This window comes from Mesoplodon bidens, assembly GCF_964165515.1.
Source record: "Mesoplodon bidens genome assembly, chromosome: 14".
Lineage (NCBI taxonomy): Eukaryota > Metazoa > Chordata > Mammalia > Artiodactyla > Ziphiidae > Mesoplodon > Mesoplodon bidens.
In genome coordinates, this window is record NC_138170.1 from 16,490,483 (window position 1) to 16,512,181 (window position 21,699).

Genomic DNA, 21,699 nt, shown 5'->3' on the forward strand with positions numbered 1-21,699 from the left:
ATCAATGTTTTTTCATTCTCATCTTATTTTGCTTCTTGAAAATATCTGACAATTGATCATATCCTCCTTTTTAAAACATGTTGCTCTCTTGCTTCCCAAAATGACACTCACTTCTGGGTTTTCTTCCTATGTCTTTGGCTTCTTCTTACTCAGTCCTGGATCCTCTTCTCCTCATTCTCTATATTTCCCCTAGGTGATTTCATGGTTTTAAAATATCATTTATATGCTGATGTGTCCCAAATGTATATCTTTAGCTTAGATTTCTCATCTGAGATACAAACTTATCTATTTACCTGCTTACCCTACCTTTTCACTTGAACTTAAAACATCCAGAAATGAGTTCTTCAATCTTCCCCTTTTATATTTTCTTTTAATACTTCCTGTCTCAATAAAAAGCACCTCCACCCACCTAATTGCTTATGTCAGATATTTTTGAACTGCATAATAGCAAATCTTAAAAATATTTATTCAGTTTTAAAATGGGCTCTTTTATAGTCCTGACCAAAATTTTACTTTAAAGTTATAAGAAGATTAAGTTATGACCATATTTTCATAAAGATCACTGGTAAGAAACAATAATAGGAGACTTTATAAAAATAATTTTCTCTATAAACTCAAGTGATACCATAGATATAGCCAAATATATGTACACTTTCCACCAAAAATAGTATATATGTAATGTATTTCATTACAACAGCTATGGGCATGACATACAATACAAAAACTTATAAATTCAAAATTGATCATCAAAAATTTACAAAGTATTGCTGCTTTGTTTAGCTATTTCTTGATTGAAAAATATGAAGCCATGTCTAAGTATTTATGGTGCTAAATTTAAGTAAAAATTTTTATTATCAAAGAAAAATATATTTTCCCATGATTTCGGACTAAAAAACTTTAAGGGCATATTTCTAAGTTTATCTATGTTATAACTGAAGAGAAGAAAACTTTTTTTAAACCAGACTTTTAAAAAAAAGTAACATCAGGAAAAAAAAATACTCACCAATTTTTTCATCCAAGCACATAATTTTCTCCTGAGTAAGCTGTAGCTCATATTTTTTCTTAGCAAGGTGTCGTTGAGTATCAGAAAGATCTTTTTCTGTGTTTTCATATAAAAGTCTGTAAACATTTTAATAATAAAACTAATTCTGAAATTTTGTTTTATCAACTTTTTAGTGTATTTAAATCTAAAAACTTTTAAAAATACTAATGTACATTTTTTTCTTCTTAGTATTTTCATTATAAAAACACATTATAGGAGGCTTGAAATATAAAGGATAAAAAGGGATCCTCAATCCACCACTCCAACATAAGCAACTATTAGCACTTTGGTGTTCATTAGTTTGTATTTTTTTGGCTACACATATTTTAAAGTTACCATATTCTAAATTCAAAACTGAATCCTGATTTTTTTTCCACCTACACTTAATCTTTAGTATTTTTTAATCTTATTATTCAGCCCTCCAAATTATCACTTTCTGGCTGAAAAACCTTATATGAGCAGTAACCATTTACTTAAGTACTCCCCTAATATTAGATATTTAGGTTCATTTCAGGTTTTCACTATTATAAATAAATCTGTAATGAATAGCATTTCATTGAGTCCACAAACATTTGTTAAGTGTCTAGTATGTACCAGGCTCTAGGTGTTGAGGAAGCTATGGTGAACTAGATGATGGGCAGTGGCCCTGGTCTCATGGAGTTCACAGTCAATAAACAAATAATAATAAGTAAACAGACTACAATTTCTGGAAATACGGAAGCTAGATAATCTGAGAGTCCTCTCACCACAAAACACTTACACATACTAAACATGATGTAAGAAGCATCCTTTTAAATGTATAGCAAAACTTAGAAGGATTTGTAAGGGAAGTCCCCTGGAGCCAAATCAGAGCAATAAGACAATGAACTGATGTTATGTTAGATACAGTTGGGGTTTGCCTGTCTCTGTGGCCTAGAGTCTTGCCTTTTAACTCAGAAACAGAAGATGAGGCCACAGAGATGGCTGCAACACAAGTATTAGAACTAAGGGCTGGGAATTCCCTGGTGGTCCAGTGGTTAGGACTCTGTGTTCTCACTGCTGAGGGCCCAGGTTTGATCCCTGGTTGGGGAATTAAGATCCCACAAGCCATGTGGCATGGTCAAAGAAGAAAAAAAAAAAAAAAAGAATTAAGATCCTCTACCATAAGGCCACTAAGGGCTACACTGTTACTGGAGAGGACAGACTAGAAGAAATCAGCTTGCCAAACATTGCTAGGGCCAGGGTAATAAAAATAACTAAAGTCTTCATTGGGAATTCTCAATCTCAAGATAAGAAATCAAAATAAAATCTGGTTCCAGGATGGTCATATAATCTAGAACACTCAGTGGAAATAAAGGTTCTCTGGAGGGACATGCCCTCAACTCAGGCAGGCACAAACTAAACCTCAGACAAAGGTCTGTTGAAAATGAGCTCACAATTCAATCTTAAAAACACATTAAGAAACAACCCAAACTTAGTGGGAGTCAAAAGACACACAAACTAAATTAAATCCCAAAGAACTTCAGATTATAGCATTACTAAATAGCAATTTAAAAATAGTTTTAAATACTAAGACATAACATAAGTAATAGAATACACAATGAAAAGAAAAAAGAACCAGCAGATTTTTAAAAGAACCAAAGGGAACTTCAGAAAATTAAACTAAAGTCACTGAAAGAAAACTTTTAAAAGGACAATATCAAATGACAAGTTTAAGAACAAAATAGACACAGCTAAAGAGACAATTAGTAAGACAGAAAGAAAAAAAAAAAGCCAGATCAGAGGAAATTACATATAATAGAGCACAGAAAAAAAGATAGAAAAAATACAAAAGAAAGTTTAAGAGACATAAAGAATAGAATGAGAAGGTCCAATATTCACTTAATAAAAATTCCACGAGAGAATAAACATAATATTCAAAGAAACAATGGCTCATATAATACATGAAATCTTAAACTAAAGAAACATCAGTGAAAAACATAAACAGCAACTTTGAGGGAATGTAAATCATGGGTAGAGCACACAAAAAATCTGTATCTATTAAGACAATTATAAATGGAGGAGGGTAAAAGTATTTAAAGGGACACAAGATTTCTACATTTAAACTGATAAAATGTGACACCAGTAGGCTGTGTTATGTGTGTATAATGTAATACCTAGAGCAACCAATGAAAACATCTACATAGAGATACTCAAAAGTATTAAAGATAGATCCAAATGGAATTCTTAAAAATGTTCAAGTAACCCACAGAAAGGAGGAAAAAGAAAACAGAGATAAGAAAAACAAAGGGAAGAAACAAACAAACAAAAAATAAAACAGGAGACTTGAGCCCTAACATGTAATAATTACATTAAATACATAAGGTCTACCTTATTTGTGTTAGCTAAACACTAGAAACAATCAAAATGCCCCTCAATAGATGAATGGTTAAACTGTGGTACATCCATACCATGGAATACAATGATAAAAGTACATAAAACTATACATACACATTGAACTAGTGACAATTTCTGCTTCTGATATTGTACCATAGTTATATAAAATGTAATAGCTGGGAGAAACTGGGTGAAGGAATCTCTCTGTATTTTTGCAACTTCCTTTCACCCTAAATTATTTTAAATTTAAGAAGTAAAACAAATTCTCAAATCCAAGCTGCACAACTAAACTAAATAAATAAAAATCTCAGGGTGGGAATTAGGAATCACTATTTTTTTTAAAGTTCCTTATTTGATTCCAATATGCAGCCAAGGTTGTTAAGGAGTGCCTCCTACTGCTGCTTCACCCAGGGGAGCAAAAGGTGAAAAACTGACAAAGCAGATGTTATGTAAGACAAAATGTTATTGCAATTTTATGGTGTCTCTCCCATCTTAGGACTCTTCCATCCCCCATAGTGTGAACTCAATGAGGCTGTTCCCCCCAAAGCACTGTATGACATAATAACTTACATCTCGATGGAAAAATGTGCTCACAGACCAAAATGACAAGACATTTGAAAAGACAAGTCATTTCAAAAGAAACAAAATATACTGATTACAGAATCCAGCAATACCAGATATATTACAAGAAATAGATTAAAAAATTTAAATTAGACTAATAAACATATTAAAAGAAAGAGAAAGATATCAGCAATATGAAAAAAGAACCAAGGGGAAAAACAGATGTGACAAGTATGAGAAATGTAGTAGATGAAATTAAAAGAAAGAAAATAAAACAGATGGTGTAAATAGCAGAATGAATATAGTTGATCAATGAGTTAGCAAACTGAAAGATCAAATTGAGGATATTTCTCAGAATGAAGTATAAAAGGACAAATAAATTGAAAACATGAGGTGAAAAGTTAGAAGACTTACCAAACCTGACTTTAAGACTTACTATAGTAACCATAATAGAGAGCCCAGAAATAGGCTCACATTTATTCAGTCAATTAATTTTCAACGAAAAGCAATACAATGGGGAAAAGAAACAATTGGTATTGGAACAACTGAATAGCCATGTGGGGAAAAAAATGAATCTTGACCCCTACATCACACCACATACAAAAGACATAATATAAAAGCTAAAACTATCAATATAATGCTTTTGAGAGAAATCACAAACATATACATAAAAAGTTTTAACCAATTTTAGTAAATCAAATCCAAGAATATAGACAAACTATAATACATCATGTCCAAGTGGAGTTAACTCAGGAATGCAAGGTTGGTTTACAATCTAAAATTATTTAATGTTATTCACCATATTAACACCCTAAAAAAAAGAGAAAAAAGCCATATGACCAGATTAATAGATGTAAAATAGACATTTGACAAAATTCAATATCCACTCTTCATATGAACGCTGAGCAAATTAGGAATAGAACTTTTTCAATCTGATAATAGGCACCTACAAAGAGCCTACAGCAAACATCACAATGGTGAATGGCTGAATGCTTTCCTACTAAGATTAAGAATAAAACAAGGATGACTGCTCTCATCCTTCTATTCAACATTATACTAGACATTCTAGCCAGAGAAATAAGGCAAGAAAAAGAAACAGGCATTCAGATTGGAAAAGAAGAAGAAAAACCCTCTATTCACAGAAAACATGATAATCTATGTAGAAAATCCTACTGAATCTACCAAAAAAAACTATCTTAACAAGTGAGTTTTAGCAAGATTGCAAAATACAAAAGCAGTACACAAAAATCAATTTTGTTTCTTACACAGGTATACTCATTTTATTGCATTTTGCTTTACTGCACTTTGCAGATATTGCTTTTTGTTTTTTTTTTTTTTTACTAATTGAAGGTTTGTGGCAACCCTGCATCATACAAATCTATTAACACCATTTTTCTAACAGTGTTTGCTCACTTCATGTCTCTGTGTCACATCTTGGTAATTTTCAAAATATTTCAAACCCTCCACCAGCAAAAAGATTGACTTGCTAAAGGCTCAAGTGATAGTTAGCATTTTTTAGCAATAAAGTCTTTTTATTTTATTTATTTTTGGCTGCGTTGGGTCTTCGTTGCTGTGCGCAGGCTTTCTCTACTTGCGGCAAGTGGGGGCTACTCTTTGTTGCAATGCATGGGCTTCTCATTGCAGTGGCTTCTCTTGTTGCAGAGCACGGGCTCTAGGCACACGGGCTTCAGTAGTTGCAGCACGTGGGCTCAGTAGTTGTGGCTCATGGGCTCTAGAACGCAGGCTCAGTAGTTGTGGTGCATGGGCTTAGGTGCTCCACAGCATGTGGGATCTTCCAGGACCAGGGCTTGAACCCATGTCCCCTGCATTGGCAGGCGGATTCTTAACCACTGTGCCACCAGGGAAGTCCAGTAAAGTCTTTTTAAATCGAGGTGTGTACATTGTTTTTTAGACATAATGCTATTGCACACTTAAGAAACTACAGTATAGTGTAAACATAACTTTTATATGTATTAAGAAGCCAAACAATTTGTGTGACTTGCTTTATTGTGATATTTGCTTTATTGCAGTGGTCTGGAACAGAACATGCAATATTTCCAAGGTCTGCTTGTACTATCAAAACAACAATAAGAAACTGAAATTTAAAAAGCATTTATAATAGCATAAAGAATGTGGAATACTTAGGTATAAATATGACAAAGGGTGTACAAGACTTGTACACTGAAAAAATATAAAACACTGTTGAGAGAAATTTTAAAAGATCTAAATAAATGGAGAGAGATTTTCTGTTTAGGGATCAAAAGGCTCAATATTGTTCACAGTTAATTTTCCAAAACTGATCTGTAGATTCCACATAATTCTAAGCAAAATCCCAATAATAATTTGTTTACGTTGACAAGATGATCCTAAAATTTATATGAAAATGTGAAGGACCTAGGACAGCCAAAACAACTTTGAAAATGAACTAAGTTGGAGGACTTAACAGTTTGATTTCAAGACTAATTATGCAGCTTCAATTATCAAGACAGAGTGATACTAGCATAAAGATGGAAAAATAGATCGATGGAATAGAGTCCAGAAACAGACTCACATATATGGTCAACCAATTTTTTGGAACAGAGTCCAGAAACAGACTCACATATATGGTCAACCAACTTTTTCACAAAGATGCCAAGGCAATTCAGTGGGTGAATGGATAATCTTAACAAATAACCAATGGATACCCATATACAAAAAACAAACAAAAAAACTACCTCTACTTTTATCTCATACTTTACACAAAAATTAATTCAAAAAGGATTACAGACCTTACATTTATGTAAGAGCTAGAACTATAAAACTGCTAGAAGCAAACAGAGCAAAAATTTTTAGTGACCTTAGGTTTAGCAAAGATTTCTTAAGTAGAATGCAAAAAGCATGATATAAATGAAAAATAATTTCAATTATGCTTCATCAAAATTTAAAGTCTTTGCTCATCAAAAGACACTGATAACAAAATAAAAAGGCAAGCTCTATACTGGGGCAAGATATTTGCAAAATATGTATCTGACAAAAATTTGTATCTAGACCTTATGAAGGACTTTTATAAGTTAATGATAAAGAGATAAACAAACCAATAAAAAATGGGCAAATACTTGAACAGATATTTCACTAAAGAAGATATATGAATGGCAAATAAGTAAATGAACAGATAATATCACTGATCATTGGGGAAAAGCAAATTAAACTACACTAAGATACTACACACCTACTAGTATAACTAAAGTAAAAAGACAGATGATATCAAGTGTTGATCAGGATATAAAGCAACTGGCACTTTCATGCACGGCTGGTGGGAATATAAAATGGTAAAACAATTTTGGAAAACAGTTTGGCTGCCCTGGAAGCTATCAGGGGAACCACCAATGTGTCCTTAGGTAATAGGATCAGGGCAGCAAGGATTTACAGTTGTACTTATCCGGCTTCCGGTGGAGAGCTGCCCTTGACAATGGAGACCAACATTCTGTGCACCATACCTGACTGTTACAAGATCCTGCCTGATAACCCTCATTCAGTATGCATCTGGGAATAAAAAGCACCAATGCCTGCAGAATGGCATAGTAAATCAACAGTAATAAACTATTTTAAAATATAGCTAAATTCTACTGTAGTCCAAGAAGAATCCCTTCAAATGTCCTGACGGATTATTTTCTTAGCTTTCTTCTTGTAAAACACTTTATTTTTGCAGTATGCGGGCCTCTCACTGTTGTGGCCTCTCCCGTTGTGGAGCACAGGCTCCAGACGCGCAGGCTCAGCGGCCATGGTTCATGGGCCCAGCTGCTCCGCAGCATGTGGGATCTTCCCAGACCAGGGCTCAAACCCATGTCCCCTGCATTGGCAGGTGGATTCTTAACCACTGCGCCACCAGGGAAGCCCCTGCATGTATCTTTTCAAATTAGTTATTTTCATTTTCTTCAGATAAATACCCAGGAGTGGAATTGCTGGGTCATATGGTAGTTCTATTTTTATCAATAGTTTTTTGAGAAACCTCTACACTGTTTTCCATAGTGGCTGCATCAATTTCCATTTCCAGTGCATGAGGGTTCCCTTTTCTCCACATCCTCCCCAACATTTGTTATTTGTGGTCTTTTGGATGATGACCATTCTGACAGGTATGAGCTGATATCTCACTGTGGTTTTAATTTGCATTCCTCTGATGATTAGTGATGCTGAGCATCTTTTCATGTGCCTGTTAGCCATCTGTATGTCTTCTTTGGAAAAATGTCTATTCAGTTCTTCTGACCATTTTTAAATTGAGTTGTCTTTTTAAAACTGAGTTGTGGATAGCAGTTCTTTATCAGAGGTGTCTTTTTGCAAATACTTTCTTCCAGTCTCTGGCTTGTCTTCTCATCTACTTGACATTGTGTTGTGTGGAGTAGAAGTCTTTAATTTTAATGAAGTACAGTTTATCAATTATTTATTTCATGGATTGTGCTTAAGGGTTGTATCTAAAAAGTAATCACCATACCCAAGGTCATCTATGTTTTCTATGTTATCTTCTAGAGGTTTCATAGTTTTGCATTTTACATTTAGGCCTATGATTCATTTTGCGTTAATACGAAAGGTGTAATGTCTCTGTCTAGATTCTTTGTTTTTTTGTGTGTGGGTGGGGTTTTGTTTGTTTCAGGGTTTTTTTGGGGGGTTTTTTTTGGTTTTTTGTTTTTGTTTTTTTTTTGCACGTGGATGTCCAGTTTTTCCAGTACCATTTGTTGAAAAGACTGTCTTTGCTCTATTGTATTGCCTTTGCCTTTATCAAAGATCACTTGACTATATTTATCTGGATCTATTTCTGGGCTCTCTATTCTGTTCCATTGGTCTGTCTATTCTTTTGGCAATATCACACTGTCTTGATTACTGTAGGCTTATAGTAAGTTTTAAGTCAGGTAGTGTCAGTACTCCAATTGTGTTTCTTCAGTATCTTTTAATTCTTTACCTCTCCATATAAACTGTAGAATCCATTTGTTAATATACACAAAATAATTTGCTGCAATTTTGATCAGAATTGCACTGAACATGGAATATCTCTTCATTTATTTAGTTTTTCTTTGATTTCATTCACCAGTTTTGTAGTTTTCCTCATATAAATTTTACACAAAGTTTATTAGATTTAACTTAAGTATTTCTTTTGGAGGGGGTGCTCATATAAATGTGCTTTTAATTTCAAATTCCACTTCTTCATTGCTAGTAAATAGGGAAGCAACTGACTTTGTATATTAACCTTGTATCCTGCAACCTTGTTATAAATGTTTATTAGTTCCGGACTTTTTTGTTGATTCTTTTGGATTTTCTAGGACATCATGTCATCTAGATTAGATTTTAATATTGAAATCTTTTTAGCTTCAAATATCCGAATTCAAACCAAACCAGTTTTGGAATCACTGGACATGGAGACCCAAACTAACTTTTTAGTAACAGTTACCTCTATTGATCATTCAACTCCATGGGATATTCTAACTTCTTGGGCCTAGAGATGTTTGATGCACAAATACAGACGTAGAGACCTTTTTTTTTTTAATGATATGCTTCTAGGAAATATTCTGAAAACACTCCAGCTTTTTAGAAGTGTTGAATTATCTGACATAGAAATCCAAACAGAAGAACTTCTACTACTAAAATATACCTGTTTAGCAAGAAAAGTTCATGTAAGCAGTATAGAAACACAGAAAATGAGTATTGGTTTTGAAACCTGGGGATTTTTTTTTTCACTAGCAATGAAACATAAACAGCAATAGATACATTTCTTTCTGGCTGGTTCAGCCTGAACACTATGGAACCTCAGTTTAGAGTTACAGAAACCTAAGCATGTGCTGAACTATGCTCAGGACTTAACTTCTAACGAGTGGAGTTCACATGTGGGATAAACTTAAAATTTTTCTCATGAACTGACAAAATGGAAAACAGAGACAATGGTATTTTAACTATGCATAGGTTCATTATAATTCTTTGCCTTTTATACGTGTATATATGAAATCTATGATAAATGTGAGTGCGTTATAAAGACATTGACCTATTAAACTAAACGGACAGCTGACTTCTCAGCAGAAATAATTTAAGTCAGAAAACAGTAGGATATCATCAAAGTGTTAAAATAAAAATAATTCCCAAACTGTAGAAATCTCTACCTAGCAAAAATATCTTTCAGTACAGTAAGGTTGCAAAAGAGGTAGTGAGAAACACTCAGCTTTTGGATACATTTTGAAGACAAAATCAACTGGATTGGATATGGGTATATGAAAGAGAAATCATGGATCACTTCAAGGTTTCAGTATGAATGGAGTTTCCACTGACTGAGATGAGAAGACTGAAAGAGTGGGTTTGGGTTTGTGTGTGTCAGAGGGGGAAGGGTGGAGAAACTCAGGTTTGGAAATGTTAATTTTGAGAGGCCTATTAGACATCCTAGTGAAGATGACAAGAAGGTGGTTGGACATTCAAGTTTACAGTTCAAGAGAGAAGTCTAGGCTACAGATATACATTTGAGAGTCAAGACTAAATACATGATAGTGAACGAGATCACCTAGGCATGAGTATAGATATAAAAAAGCAGTCTAAGGACTGAACTCAGGGACACTTCCAACATTTGGAGGTAAGGAGATGAGGAAGAACTATCAGAAAAGACTGAATAGGACAGCCCAAGAGATAAAAAGAAAATCAAATGAGCATGGTATCTCAGAAGCCAAATGAACAAAGTGTTTAAAGGAGCAGAGAAAGAGAATGTAACTGATCAACTTTGTCAAATGTTGCCGATAGGTCAAATAAAATGAAGACTGATAACTGACCACTGGATTGAGCAACATGAAAGTAAATATTACCTTGAAAAGAAGTTTTGATAGGATGGTGAGGGAGAAAGGCAGATTATAGTAGGTTCAAGAGAAAACAAGAAGTGAGACATTGGAGCCAGAAGTTCAGGCAACTCTTGCAGTGAAATTCCTGTAAATGAAACACAAGATTTAGTACAAATAGAGGACATCTGAATAACATGATTACAAATCTGATTACAAAGGGACAAATACAAAAACAATGCACCAACTATTTCAGAATTTATAATTTCTCAAGTATACACAGATCATTACCAAAAACTGCCCATAAAAGTAGAGAACAACAAATTTCAGAAATTTTAAATCTAACAGTATGTTAACAACAAAACAATGTAATTAAGCAAGAAATCAATCACAAAGGGAAAATTCATTATGTTTTTTGAATATTTAAAATCACACATATAAATAACCAATGGATCAAATAAAAAGTCATAATGGAAATTAGAAAATATTTTATAAAGAAAGAAGTACATAACAAAACTTGTAGCTTACATTAAAAGAAGTATTTTGAGAATTTATGGCCTTAAGTGTTTATATGAGAAAAAAGACTTAAAAGTAATAAATGTAAGCATCCATCTTAAGAAATTAAAAAATAGAAAATAAATTTAAAGAAAATAGAAGAAAGGAAATAATAAAGAACAGAAGTCAATGAACTAATAAGACAAACAATAGGGAAATTGGTCCTTTGAAAAGACTAATAACAGACTAGAAAAAAGAGCAAATCACTACTGATTCTGTGGACGGTAAAATGTTGACAGAATATTGTATACAACATTATTCTAAAAATGTTTTAAAATTTAGGGAAAATGGACAAATACCACAAAAATATATATATTGAAAGGCATAAGAAGAAATTTCTGATTGTCCCTTTTTCCATTAAACAAATAAAATAAAAGCTTCCCTCAAAGAAAAATTGAGACCTAATTGGCTTCACTGGGAAGTAATAAAGTATTCCAGATAATGAAAGAAGACAAAATGAATTGGAAAGATTATTATAAAGTTTATATTACTTTGATACCAAAATCTGATTCAAAAAACCAAGATTGGCAAATTATTAGCCAATCTCATTTATAAAAATACAGCTAAAAAATATTTTAAACAAAGCATTAGTTAACTGAGACCAGAAATTTATAAAAAGTATAATATATCCTGACCAATTTGACAAAGCACATCCATTCCTGAAAAAACACTCTCAGTAATCCACAAATAGAAGGAAACCTCTTCATTCTGATAGAAAACATCTGGGAAAAACATGCAGCTAACATCATACGAACTACTGAGAGTCTGAATGCTTCCCCTAAGATGTGGAACAAGACAAGGATGTCCACTTCACCGATTCCATTCAACAAATCAGTGGATGTTCTAGCCAGTGTAATAAGGCAAGAAAAATAAAGGGGAAAAAAAGCATGCAGATTGAACAAGTAAAAAGGTCTTTATTTGCAGATGATCTAATTATCTATGTAGAAAATTGAACGGAATCTATAAAAAGGCTACTAGAACTAAAAGGTATATTTAGCACGGTTGTAGAATACTGGATAAATAAAAAGAAATTGTAGGACTTTGGGTTTTAGCCCTGACATGTAAAGAGCTTAGGAGCCATCATTCCCACTGTTGTGGGGGAAATAAAAAGAAAGATGAATAAGCTGAGAATCAAAGACTTTTCATGGACATATCAGAGTAGTGAGTTGCAAGACAAATCACCACCCCAAAAACTGAAAAGTATGGCAAATTAGGAGACTTACAACTGAGATCTGCTTATCTAAAGCAGAAGTCACTGGAATTATAATTGGTTAAGAACATTTAAACAATAAACACCTCATCAAAGATATACAGATGGCAAATAGCAATATGAAAAGATGTTCCACATTACTTATCATTAGAGAATTGCAAATTAAAACAATGAGATATCACTACACACTTATAATGGCTAAAATACAAAAATCTGATAATACCAAATGCCGATAAGGATGTGGAGCAACAGAAACTCTCCTTCACTGATGATGGGAATGCAAAATTTTACAGTCACTTTGGAAGAGAATTTGGCAGTTTCTTACAAAGCTAAATAAGTTTTTCTATATATGATTCAGCAATTGTGCTCCTAGGTATTTCCTGAACTGATCTGAAAACTTCTGTCCACACAAAAACCTGCACATGAAAGTTTATAGCAGCTTTATTCACAACTGCCAAAAACTGGAAGCAATCAAGACGACCTTCAATAGGTGTATGGATAAACACAATGTGGTACATACATATGATAGAATATTATTCAGTGGGAAGAAATGAGGTATCAAGGTATGAAAAGACATGGATGAACCTTAAATGCACATTACTAAGTGAAAGAAGCCAGTCTGAAAAGGCTATGTGCTGTATGATTTCAATTATATGACACTCTGGATAAGGCAAACATTACCTCAGCCAGGTGACCAAAGTCAAAATCAACAGTAATGAATCATATCAATAAGATGTACTCATGACACCCTGGGTATCTGTGTATACTAAAATGGCACTTTAATTCTGTGATCTTTCTCTCAAAAACATTACCCAACCTAATCATGAGAAAACCATCAGACAAACCCCAACTGAGAGATATTCTACAAACTACCTGATCAGTACTCCTCAGAACTGTCAAGGTCATCAAAAACAAGGAAAGTCTGAGACTGCCAAGAGAAGCCTAAGGAGACATGACAACTAAATGTGATGTGGTATCCTGGATGGGATCCTGGAACAGAAAAAGGACATTAGGGAAAAACTAAGGAAATCTGAATAAATTACAGACTTTAGTTAATTATAGTGTATCAACGTTGAGTCACTAATTTTAACAAATGTACCATACTAATGTAAGATGTTATTAACAGAGGAAATTGGGTGTGAGGTATGTAGGAACTTCTCACTATCTTCACAATTTTTCTGTAAATCTAAAACTGTTATATAATACAAAGTTTAGTTTTTAAAAACAATTGTATTGATATTTTCGTATACAAGCAATAAACAATCAGAAAGTGAAATTCTAAAATTCCACTTACAACAGCATCAAAAAATGAAAAATACTTAGGGATAAATCTTACAAAAGAAATGTGAGATCTATATGTATAAAACATTGCGGAGGGAAATTAAAGACCTAAATAAAGAAATGGAAAGTGTTCATGAGTGGGAGTTTTTCCCCAATTCCAGTCAAATCCCCAAGCAGGCTTTTGTGTTTACACTATGAAGCTAATTCTAAAATTAAAATAAAATGCAAAGGAACCAGAATAGCCAAAACAACTCTGAGAAAGAACAAAGTTGGAGGACTAACATTATCTAATTTGAGGATTAAAAAAAAAAAGGAATCAGGAATGTTGTATTGGCATCAAGATATATATAGATCCACCAAACAAAATAGATAATCAAGAAACAGACCTAAATATATATGGACAACTGACTTACTACAAAGGTACAAAACAATTCAGTGTAGACAAGTAAGGAAAGTTTTTCAACAAATGGTGCTGGAACAATTGGATATCCATATGCAAAAAACTGAACTTTGAGCTACACCTTGTACTATACACAAAAATTAACTTGCATAGATTTAAATTTAAGAACTGAAACTATAAAACTGCTAGAAGAAAACACAGGAGAAAAATCTCATCTTAGGCTTGATAACAATTTCTTTAAAAGAACACAAAAGCTGGATATAAATTTTTAAAAATCAGTACGTTTTACTTAATCAAAAATCAAAAACATTTCCTCTTTAAAAGACATTTAAGAAAATAAAAAGGCAGGCCATAGACTGGGAAAAAAATATTTGCCAAACATATATGTACCTAACAAAGGACTTTTATCTAGAATATAGAGAGGATTTTTATGACTTAATACTATAAAAAACTCAGTAAAAGTGTGTAAACGTTCTGAACAGACACTGAAGAAGATATATGTATGGCACATAAGGACATGAACGGATGCTCAAAATTACTAGTTATTAGAGAAGGCAAATCAAAACCAAAATACGTACCTATTAGGATGGCTAAAACTATAAAGATACTGCATACCAAGTGCTGGTGAGGATATGTAACAACTGGCACTCACACACTGCTGGTGCAAATGTAAAATAAAATAATACAACCACTCTGGAAAACAGTTTAATGGTTTCTTCAAAAGTTAAACATATATCCATGATATGACTCAGTCTTAGGTATCTACCCAAGAGAAATAAAAGCATATGTCCATACAAAGACCCATATAAGAATACTCATAACAGTTTTATTTGTTATAGCCCTAAACTGGAAGCAACTGAAATATTTATGTGGTATATTCATACAATGGAATACTACTCAGCAATAAAAAGGAATAAACTATTGATTATATGTGACAACATGGATAAATCTCAGAATAATGATGCTGAGTGAAAGTAGCCCAACAAAAGAATATATACTGTATGATTTCACTTATATAACATTTTAGAAAATCCAAACAAATGTCTATGACAGAAGCCAAATCAGTGGTTGCCTGGGGAGGGAAGGGTAGGGGAGAGGTTAGAGGAGTATGAGAAGACTTTGTGGAGTGATGGATAGGGCCACTATCTTGAGGGTGGTGATGGTTTTACAGGTACACACACATGTCAAAACTTACCACACTGAATACTTTAAATATGTGTAGTTTACTGTACATATATCAATTAAACTTGAATAATACTGTTAAAAGAAAACAACTGTACACAAAAAAACCCTCTAACTTATTGTACATTTATCTGTTAGAATATTTTAATAAACCATGATAGTGCTTTCAAAGAATTTCTAATGACATGTGTAAATGTTTATGGTATACAATTAAGTGAAACTGGCCAATAATATAGGATGATATCAATTACACAGAAAGCTTTTATACACACAGATAGATCTATTTCTGGTTAGAAAAATGATCTATATTAATAATAGTTTTCCCTGGGTTATGGAATCATGGGTGATTTAAATTTCCTGTATGCTTTTCTCTATTTTCCAAAGTTTTCTTTGTTGTCCTTCTTATTTTATTACTATTTTTATTTTACCTGAGCTTGCAATATCCTTTTAAGCAGGAAAGTAAAAAATAAATGAAGGGAAAAAATTTAAGTGACTCTCTGTCCTGACAAGTGATTCCAATATATGCACCACAGACCCGTGAAAGACCAAAGAGGAGATTCTGGGAATTCACATATGAACCAAGTATTATATGTAGATTTAATAATATACTTCATACTCATATGAACTATTATATTTCATATGTTCATAAATGCACTGAAATTCAATCTTACTGAATCTGTAGAATGTCTATTTCTCACATCTATAGATACTACAAGTAAAACACTAACATGGAGGTCTTCAAAAACTTATTCCCCTACGTCATTGCCTGTAGGTTGCTTCAATTGGAATATCTTCTGCTACCTTTCTGCAATATGTAGAAAGTGCTAAGCACAGTACGTGGCATTCAATTAATAGAAGTTCTATTACATGTTCCTATTTCTTTGCTATGGCTTTTATTACATGCTAAACTACCCCTTTCCTAAGCTACTATCAAACCGGTGCTTTGTGCTTTCTTATATCATTCAGATCCCAGAACATAACTAAAGTTATAAGGTAAATTAAATGGTGAGGGCTTCCCAGGTGGTGCAGTGGTTAGGAATCCACCTGCCAATGCAGGGGACATGGGTTCGAGCCCTGGTCTGGGAAGATCCCACATGCCACAGAGCAACTAAGCCTGTGCCCCACAACTACTGAGCCCACGCGCCACAACTACTGAAGCCCACACGCCCTAGAGCCCATGCTCCACAACAAGAGAAGCCACCGCAATGAGAAGTCCATGCACTGCAATGAAGAGTAGCTCCCGTTCGCCGCAACTAGAGAAAGCCTGCATGCAGCAATGAAGACCCAATGCAGCCAAAAATAAATAAATAAAATAAAAAACAAAAATAAATTATACAGTGAAATACCAAAGTCAAATATGCTCTTTACACAGAAGGGCTTTGTAAAAGCTATTTCAGCTAAACATTGAGGCTTTCTGCAAATATAAGATTAAGATTACTAGTTAAGTGTGGCATTCCCAGTCTGTGACTGACCTTCAGGAAATCATTTAATGTCTGCTAAGGTGTCTATGACTGCTTCATAATAGTCCTCTCAGAAAATACAGTCAACAAATAACTTAATTATCACTATAAAATACACTACAAAAAGCAGAGCTATTATTTATAGTTAAACTATTAGTTGCGCCGCCGCGGCCCGCCGCCGCCGCCCGTCGCCGCCGCCCGCCGCCGCCGCCGCCGCCGCTGCCGCCGCCGCCACGGGGCCTGTGTGCGAGCGCGGGTCACTGTCCGCCCCGCCTTCCGGGGGGCCTGTGCACCCCGCCACTGCCGGGGTCCCGAGACCCGGGGACGGCTTTCCCGGGAAAGCGCACGGAGCGCCACGGGCTGCTGCAACGTCACGCCGGCCTCTGCCGCCGCAGGCCCGCCCCACACTGCGCGCCCCTCCCTCCCCTCTGCCTGAGTGAGCCAGAGCCCCCGAATCAGCGGCTCCTTTAAATCTGTCCTGTCTGAGCAAAGAACGGACGCCCTCCGGCGACCTACGCGCAGAGGCGGGGCCAGGTCCAAGGCTGAGACCCTGGGAGCTGTGAGAGCAGAGACAGGGAAATCTCTCTGTGCAGCCTCGGAGGCAGCGGATTAAAGCTCCACGGTCCATTTGATGTGCCCTGCGTCTGTGGAGTGCATGAATGGACAGCGAATCATCCCAAATTGAGGAAGTGGACTTTGAGGACAAGATTTAAGACTTTCCCCCCTTTTCCTCTTTTTACAACGAATTATTCCAAATTAAGGAGGTGGACTTAGAGAGCAAGATTTTGGACTTCTCGCCCTTTTCCTCTTTTTACAACGAATTATCCCAAATTGAGGAGGTGGACTTGGAGAGCAAGATTTTTTATTTTTCCCCCTGCTCTCTTTTTGTGAATGTGTACGTGTAATCTTCTGTGTAAGATTCTCTCTGTATAGCTTTGCTTCCACCATATGTCCCAGGGTTCTATCGGTCCGTTTTTTTTTTCAATAATTACTTTCTAATTTTAATAACGCTACTATATTTCATACTTTATTCTATTTTACTTTACCTGCTCTTTCTTTTTTTCCTACTTTCCCTTCCTCCCTCCCTCCCTCCGCTCCTCCTTTCCTTCTTTCTTTTACTTTCCTCCCTCCCACCCTTCTTCTTTCCACTTTCTTTTTCTTTCCTTCCTCCCTCCCTCCTGTCTTTCTTTCTTTCCTTCCTCCCTCCCTCCCTCCTTTCTTTCCTTCTTTCTTTCCATCCTTCCTCCCTCCCTCCCTCCTTTCTTTCTTCCTTCCTTCCTTCCTTTCTTCCCTTCTTCCTTTCTTTCCCTCTCTCTTTCTTTCTTCTACTAATTCTTTCTTTCTACTTTTTCTCCCTGTTATTCTGAGCCGGGTGGAAGAAAGGCTCTTGGTGCTGCAGCCAGGAGCCAGTGCTGTGTCTCTGAAGTGGGAGAGCCAACTTCAGGACACGGGTCCACAAGAGACCTCCCAGCTCCACATAATATCAAGCAGCGAAAATCTCCCAGAGATCTCCATCCCAACACCAGCACCCAGCTTCAGTCAACGACCAGCAACCTACAGTGCGGGTCACCCTATGCCAAGCAACTAGCAAGGCAGGAACACAACCCCACCCATTAGCAGAGAGGCTACCCAAAAAACATAATAAGGCCATAGGCACCCCAAAACACACCACCAGACGTGGACCTGTCCACCAGAAAGACAAGATCGAGCCTCAACCACCAGAGCACAGGAATTAGTCCCCCCCACCAGGAAGCCTACACAACCTACTGAAACAACCTTAGCCACTGGGGTCAGACACCAAAAACAACGGGAACTACGAATCTGCAGCCGGCAAAAAGGAGACCCCAAACACAGTAACATAAGCAAAATGAGAAGACAGAAAAACACACAGCAGGTGAAGGAGCAAGATAAACACCTACCAGACCTAACAAATGAAGAGGTAATAGGCAGTCTACCTGAAAAAGAATTCAGAATAATGATAGTAAAGCTGATCCAAGATTCTATTTCCAAGATCCATAATCTTGGAAATAGAATAGACAAAATGCAAGAAACAGTTAACAAGGACCTAGAAGAACTAAAGATGAATCAAGCATCGATTAAAAACACAATAAATGAAATGAAAAATACTCTAGATGGGATCAATAGCAGAATAACTGAGGCAGAAGAACGGATAAGTGAGGTGGAAGATAAAATAGTGGAAATAACTGATGCAGAGCAAAATAAAGAAAAAAGAATGAGAAGAACAGAGGACAGTCTCAGAGACCTCTGGGACAACATTAAACGCACCAACATTCGAATTATAGGGGTTCCAGAAGAAGAAGAGAAAAAGAAAGGGACTGAGAAAATATTTGAAGAGATTATAGTTGAAAACTTCCCCAATATGGGAAAGGAAATAGTTAATCAAGTCCAGGAGGCACAGAGAGTCCCATACAGAATAAATCCAAGGAGAAATACGCCAAGACACATATTAATCAAACTGTCAAAAATTAAACACAAAGAAATCATATTAAAAGCAGCAAGGGAAAAACAACAAATAACACACAAGGGAATCCCCATCAGGTTAACAGCTGATCTCTCAGCAGAAACTCTACAAGCCAGAAGGGAGTGGCAGGACATAATTAAAGTGATGAAGGAGAGAAACCTGCAACCAAGATTACTCTACCCAGCAAGGATCTCATTCAGATTTGATGGAGAAATTAAAACCTTTACAGACAAGCAAAAGCTGAGAGAGTTCAGCACCACCAAACCAGCTTTACAACAAATGCTAAAGGAACTTCTCTAGGCAAGAAACACAACAGAAGGAATATACCTACAATAACAAACCCAAAGCAATTAAGGAAATGGGAATAGGAACATACATATCAATTATTACCTTAAATGTAAATGGACTAAATGCTCCCACCAAAAGACACAGAGTGGCTGAATGGATACAAAAACAAGACCCATATATATGCTGTCTAGAAGAGACCCACTTCAGACCTAGAGACACATACAGATTGAAAGTAAAGGGATGGAAAAAGATATTCCATGCAAATGGAAATCAAAAGAAAGCTGGAGTAGCAATTCTTATATCAGACAAAATAGACTTTAAAATAAAGACTATTAGAAGAGACAAAGAAGGATACTACATAACGATAAAGGGATCAATCCAAGAAGAAGATATAACAATTGTAAATATTTATGCACCCAACATAGGAGCACCTCAATACATAAGGCACATACTAACAGCCATAAAAGGGGAAATCGACAGTAACACAATCATAGTAGGGGACTTTAATACCCCACTTTCACCAATGGACAGATCATCCAAAATGAAAATAAATAAGGAAACACAAGCTTTAAATGATACATTAAACGAGATGGACTTAGTTGATATTTATAGGGCATTCCATCCAAAAACAACAGAATACACATTTTTCTCAAGTGCTCATGGAACATTCTCCAGGATAGATCATATCTTGGGTCACAAATCAAGCCTCGGTAAATTTAAGAAAATTGAAATTGTATCAAGTATCTTCTCCGACCACAATGCTATGAGACTAGACATCAATTACAGGAAAAGATCTGTAAAAAATACAAACACATGGAGGCTAAACAATACACTACTCAATAACGAAGTGATCACTGAAGAAATCAAAGAGGAAATTAAAAAATACCTAGAAACAAATGACAATGGAGACACGACGACCCAAAACCTATGGGACGCAGCAAAAGCAGTTCTAAGGGGGAAGTTTATAGCAATACAATCCCACCTTAAGAAACAGGAAGCATTTCGAGTAAACAACCTGACCCTGCACCTAAAGCAATTAGAGAAAGAAGAACAAAAAAACCCCAAAGCTAGCAGAAGGAAAGAAATCATAAAGATCAGATCAGAAATAAATGAAAAAGAAACGAAGGAAACGATAGCAAAGATCAACCAAACTAAAAGCTGGTTCTTTGAGAAGATAAACAAAATTGACAAACCATTAGCCAGACTCATCAAGAAAAAAAGGGAGAAGACTCAAATCAATAGAATTAGAAATGAAAAAGGAGAAGTAACAACTGACACTGCAGAAATAAAAGATCATGAGAGATTACTATAAGCAACTCTATGCCAATAAAATGGACAACCTGGAAGAAATGGACAAATTCTTAGAAATGCACAACCTGCCAAGACTGACTCAGGAAGAAATAGAAAATATGAATAGACCAATCACAAGCACTGAAATTGAAACTGTGATTAAAAATCTTCCATCAAACAAAAGCCCAGGACCAGATGGCTTCACAGGTGAATTCTATCAAACATTTAGAGAAGAGCTAACACCTATCCTTCTCAAACTCTTCCAAAATATAGCAGAGGGAGGACCACTCCCAAACTCATTCTACAAGGCCGACATCACCTTGATACCAAAACCAGGCAAGGGTGTCACAAAGAAAGAAAACTACAGGCCAATATCACTGATGAACATAGATGCAAAAATCCTCAACAAAATACTAGCAAACAGAATCCAACAGCACATTAAAAGGATCATACACCATGATCAAGTGGGGTTTATCCCAGGAATGCAAGGATTCTTCAATATACGCAAATCAATCAATGTAATACACCATATTAACAAGTTGAAGGAGAAAAACCATATGATCATCTCAATAGATGCAGAGAAAGCTTTCGACAAAATTCAACACCCATTTATGATAAAAACCCTGCAGAAAGTAGGCATAGAGGGATCTTTCCTCAACATAATAAAGGCCATATATGACAAACCCACAGCCAACATTGTCCTCAATGGTGAAAAACTGAAATCATTTCCACTAAGATCAGGAACAAGACAAGGCTGCCCACTCTCACCACTCTTATTCAACATAGTTTTGGAAGTTTTAGCCACAGCAATCAG

The 21,699-nt window shown here is 35.4% G+C and overlaps 1 protein-coding gene across 1 annotated transcript in view; it reads right to left on the reverse strand.

Moving 5' to 3' along the window:
• Positions 1–21,699, reverse strand: part of TSGA10 (testis specific 10) — a 98,814-nt gene that overhangs the window by 36,750 nt on the left and 40,365 nt on the right. Inside the window, exon 10 of the mRNA XM_081254393.1 lies at positions 1,004–1,119. Coding sequence (XP_081110519.1) covers positions 1,004–1,119 — 116 coding nt within the window. The remainder of the gene's footprint in view (positions 1–1,003; positions 1,120–21,699) is intronic.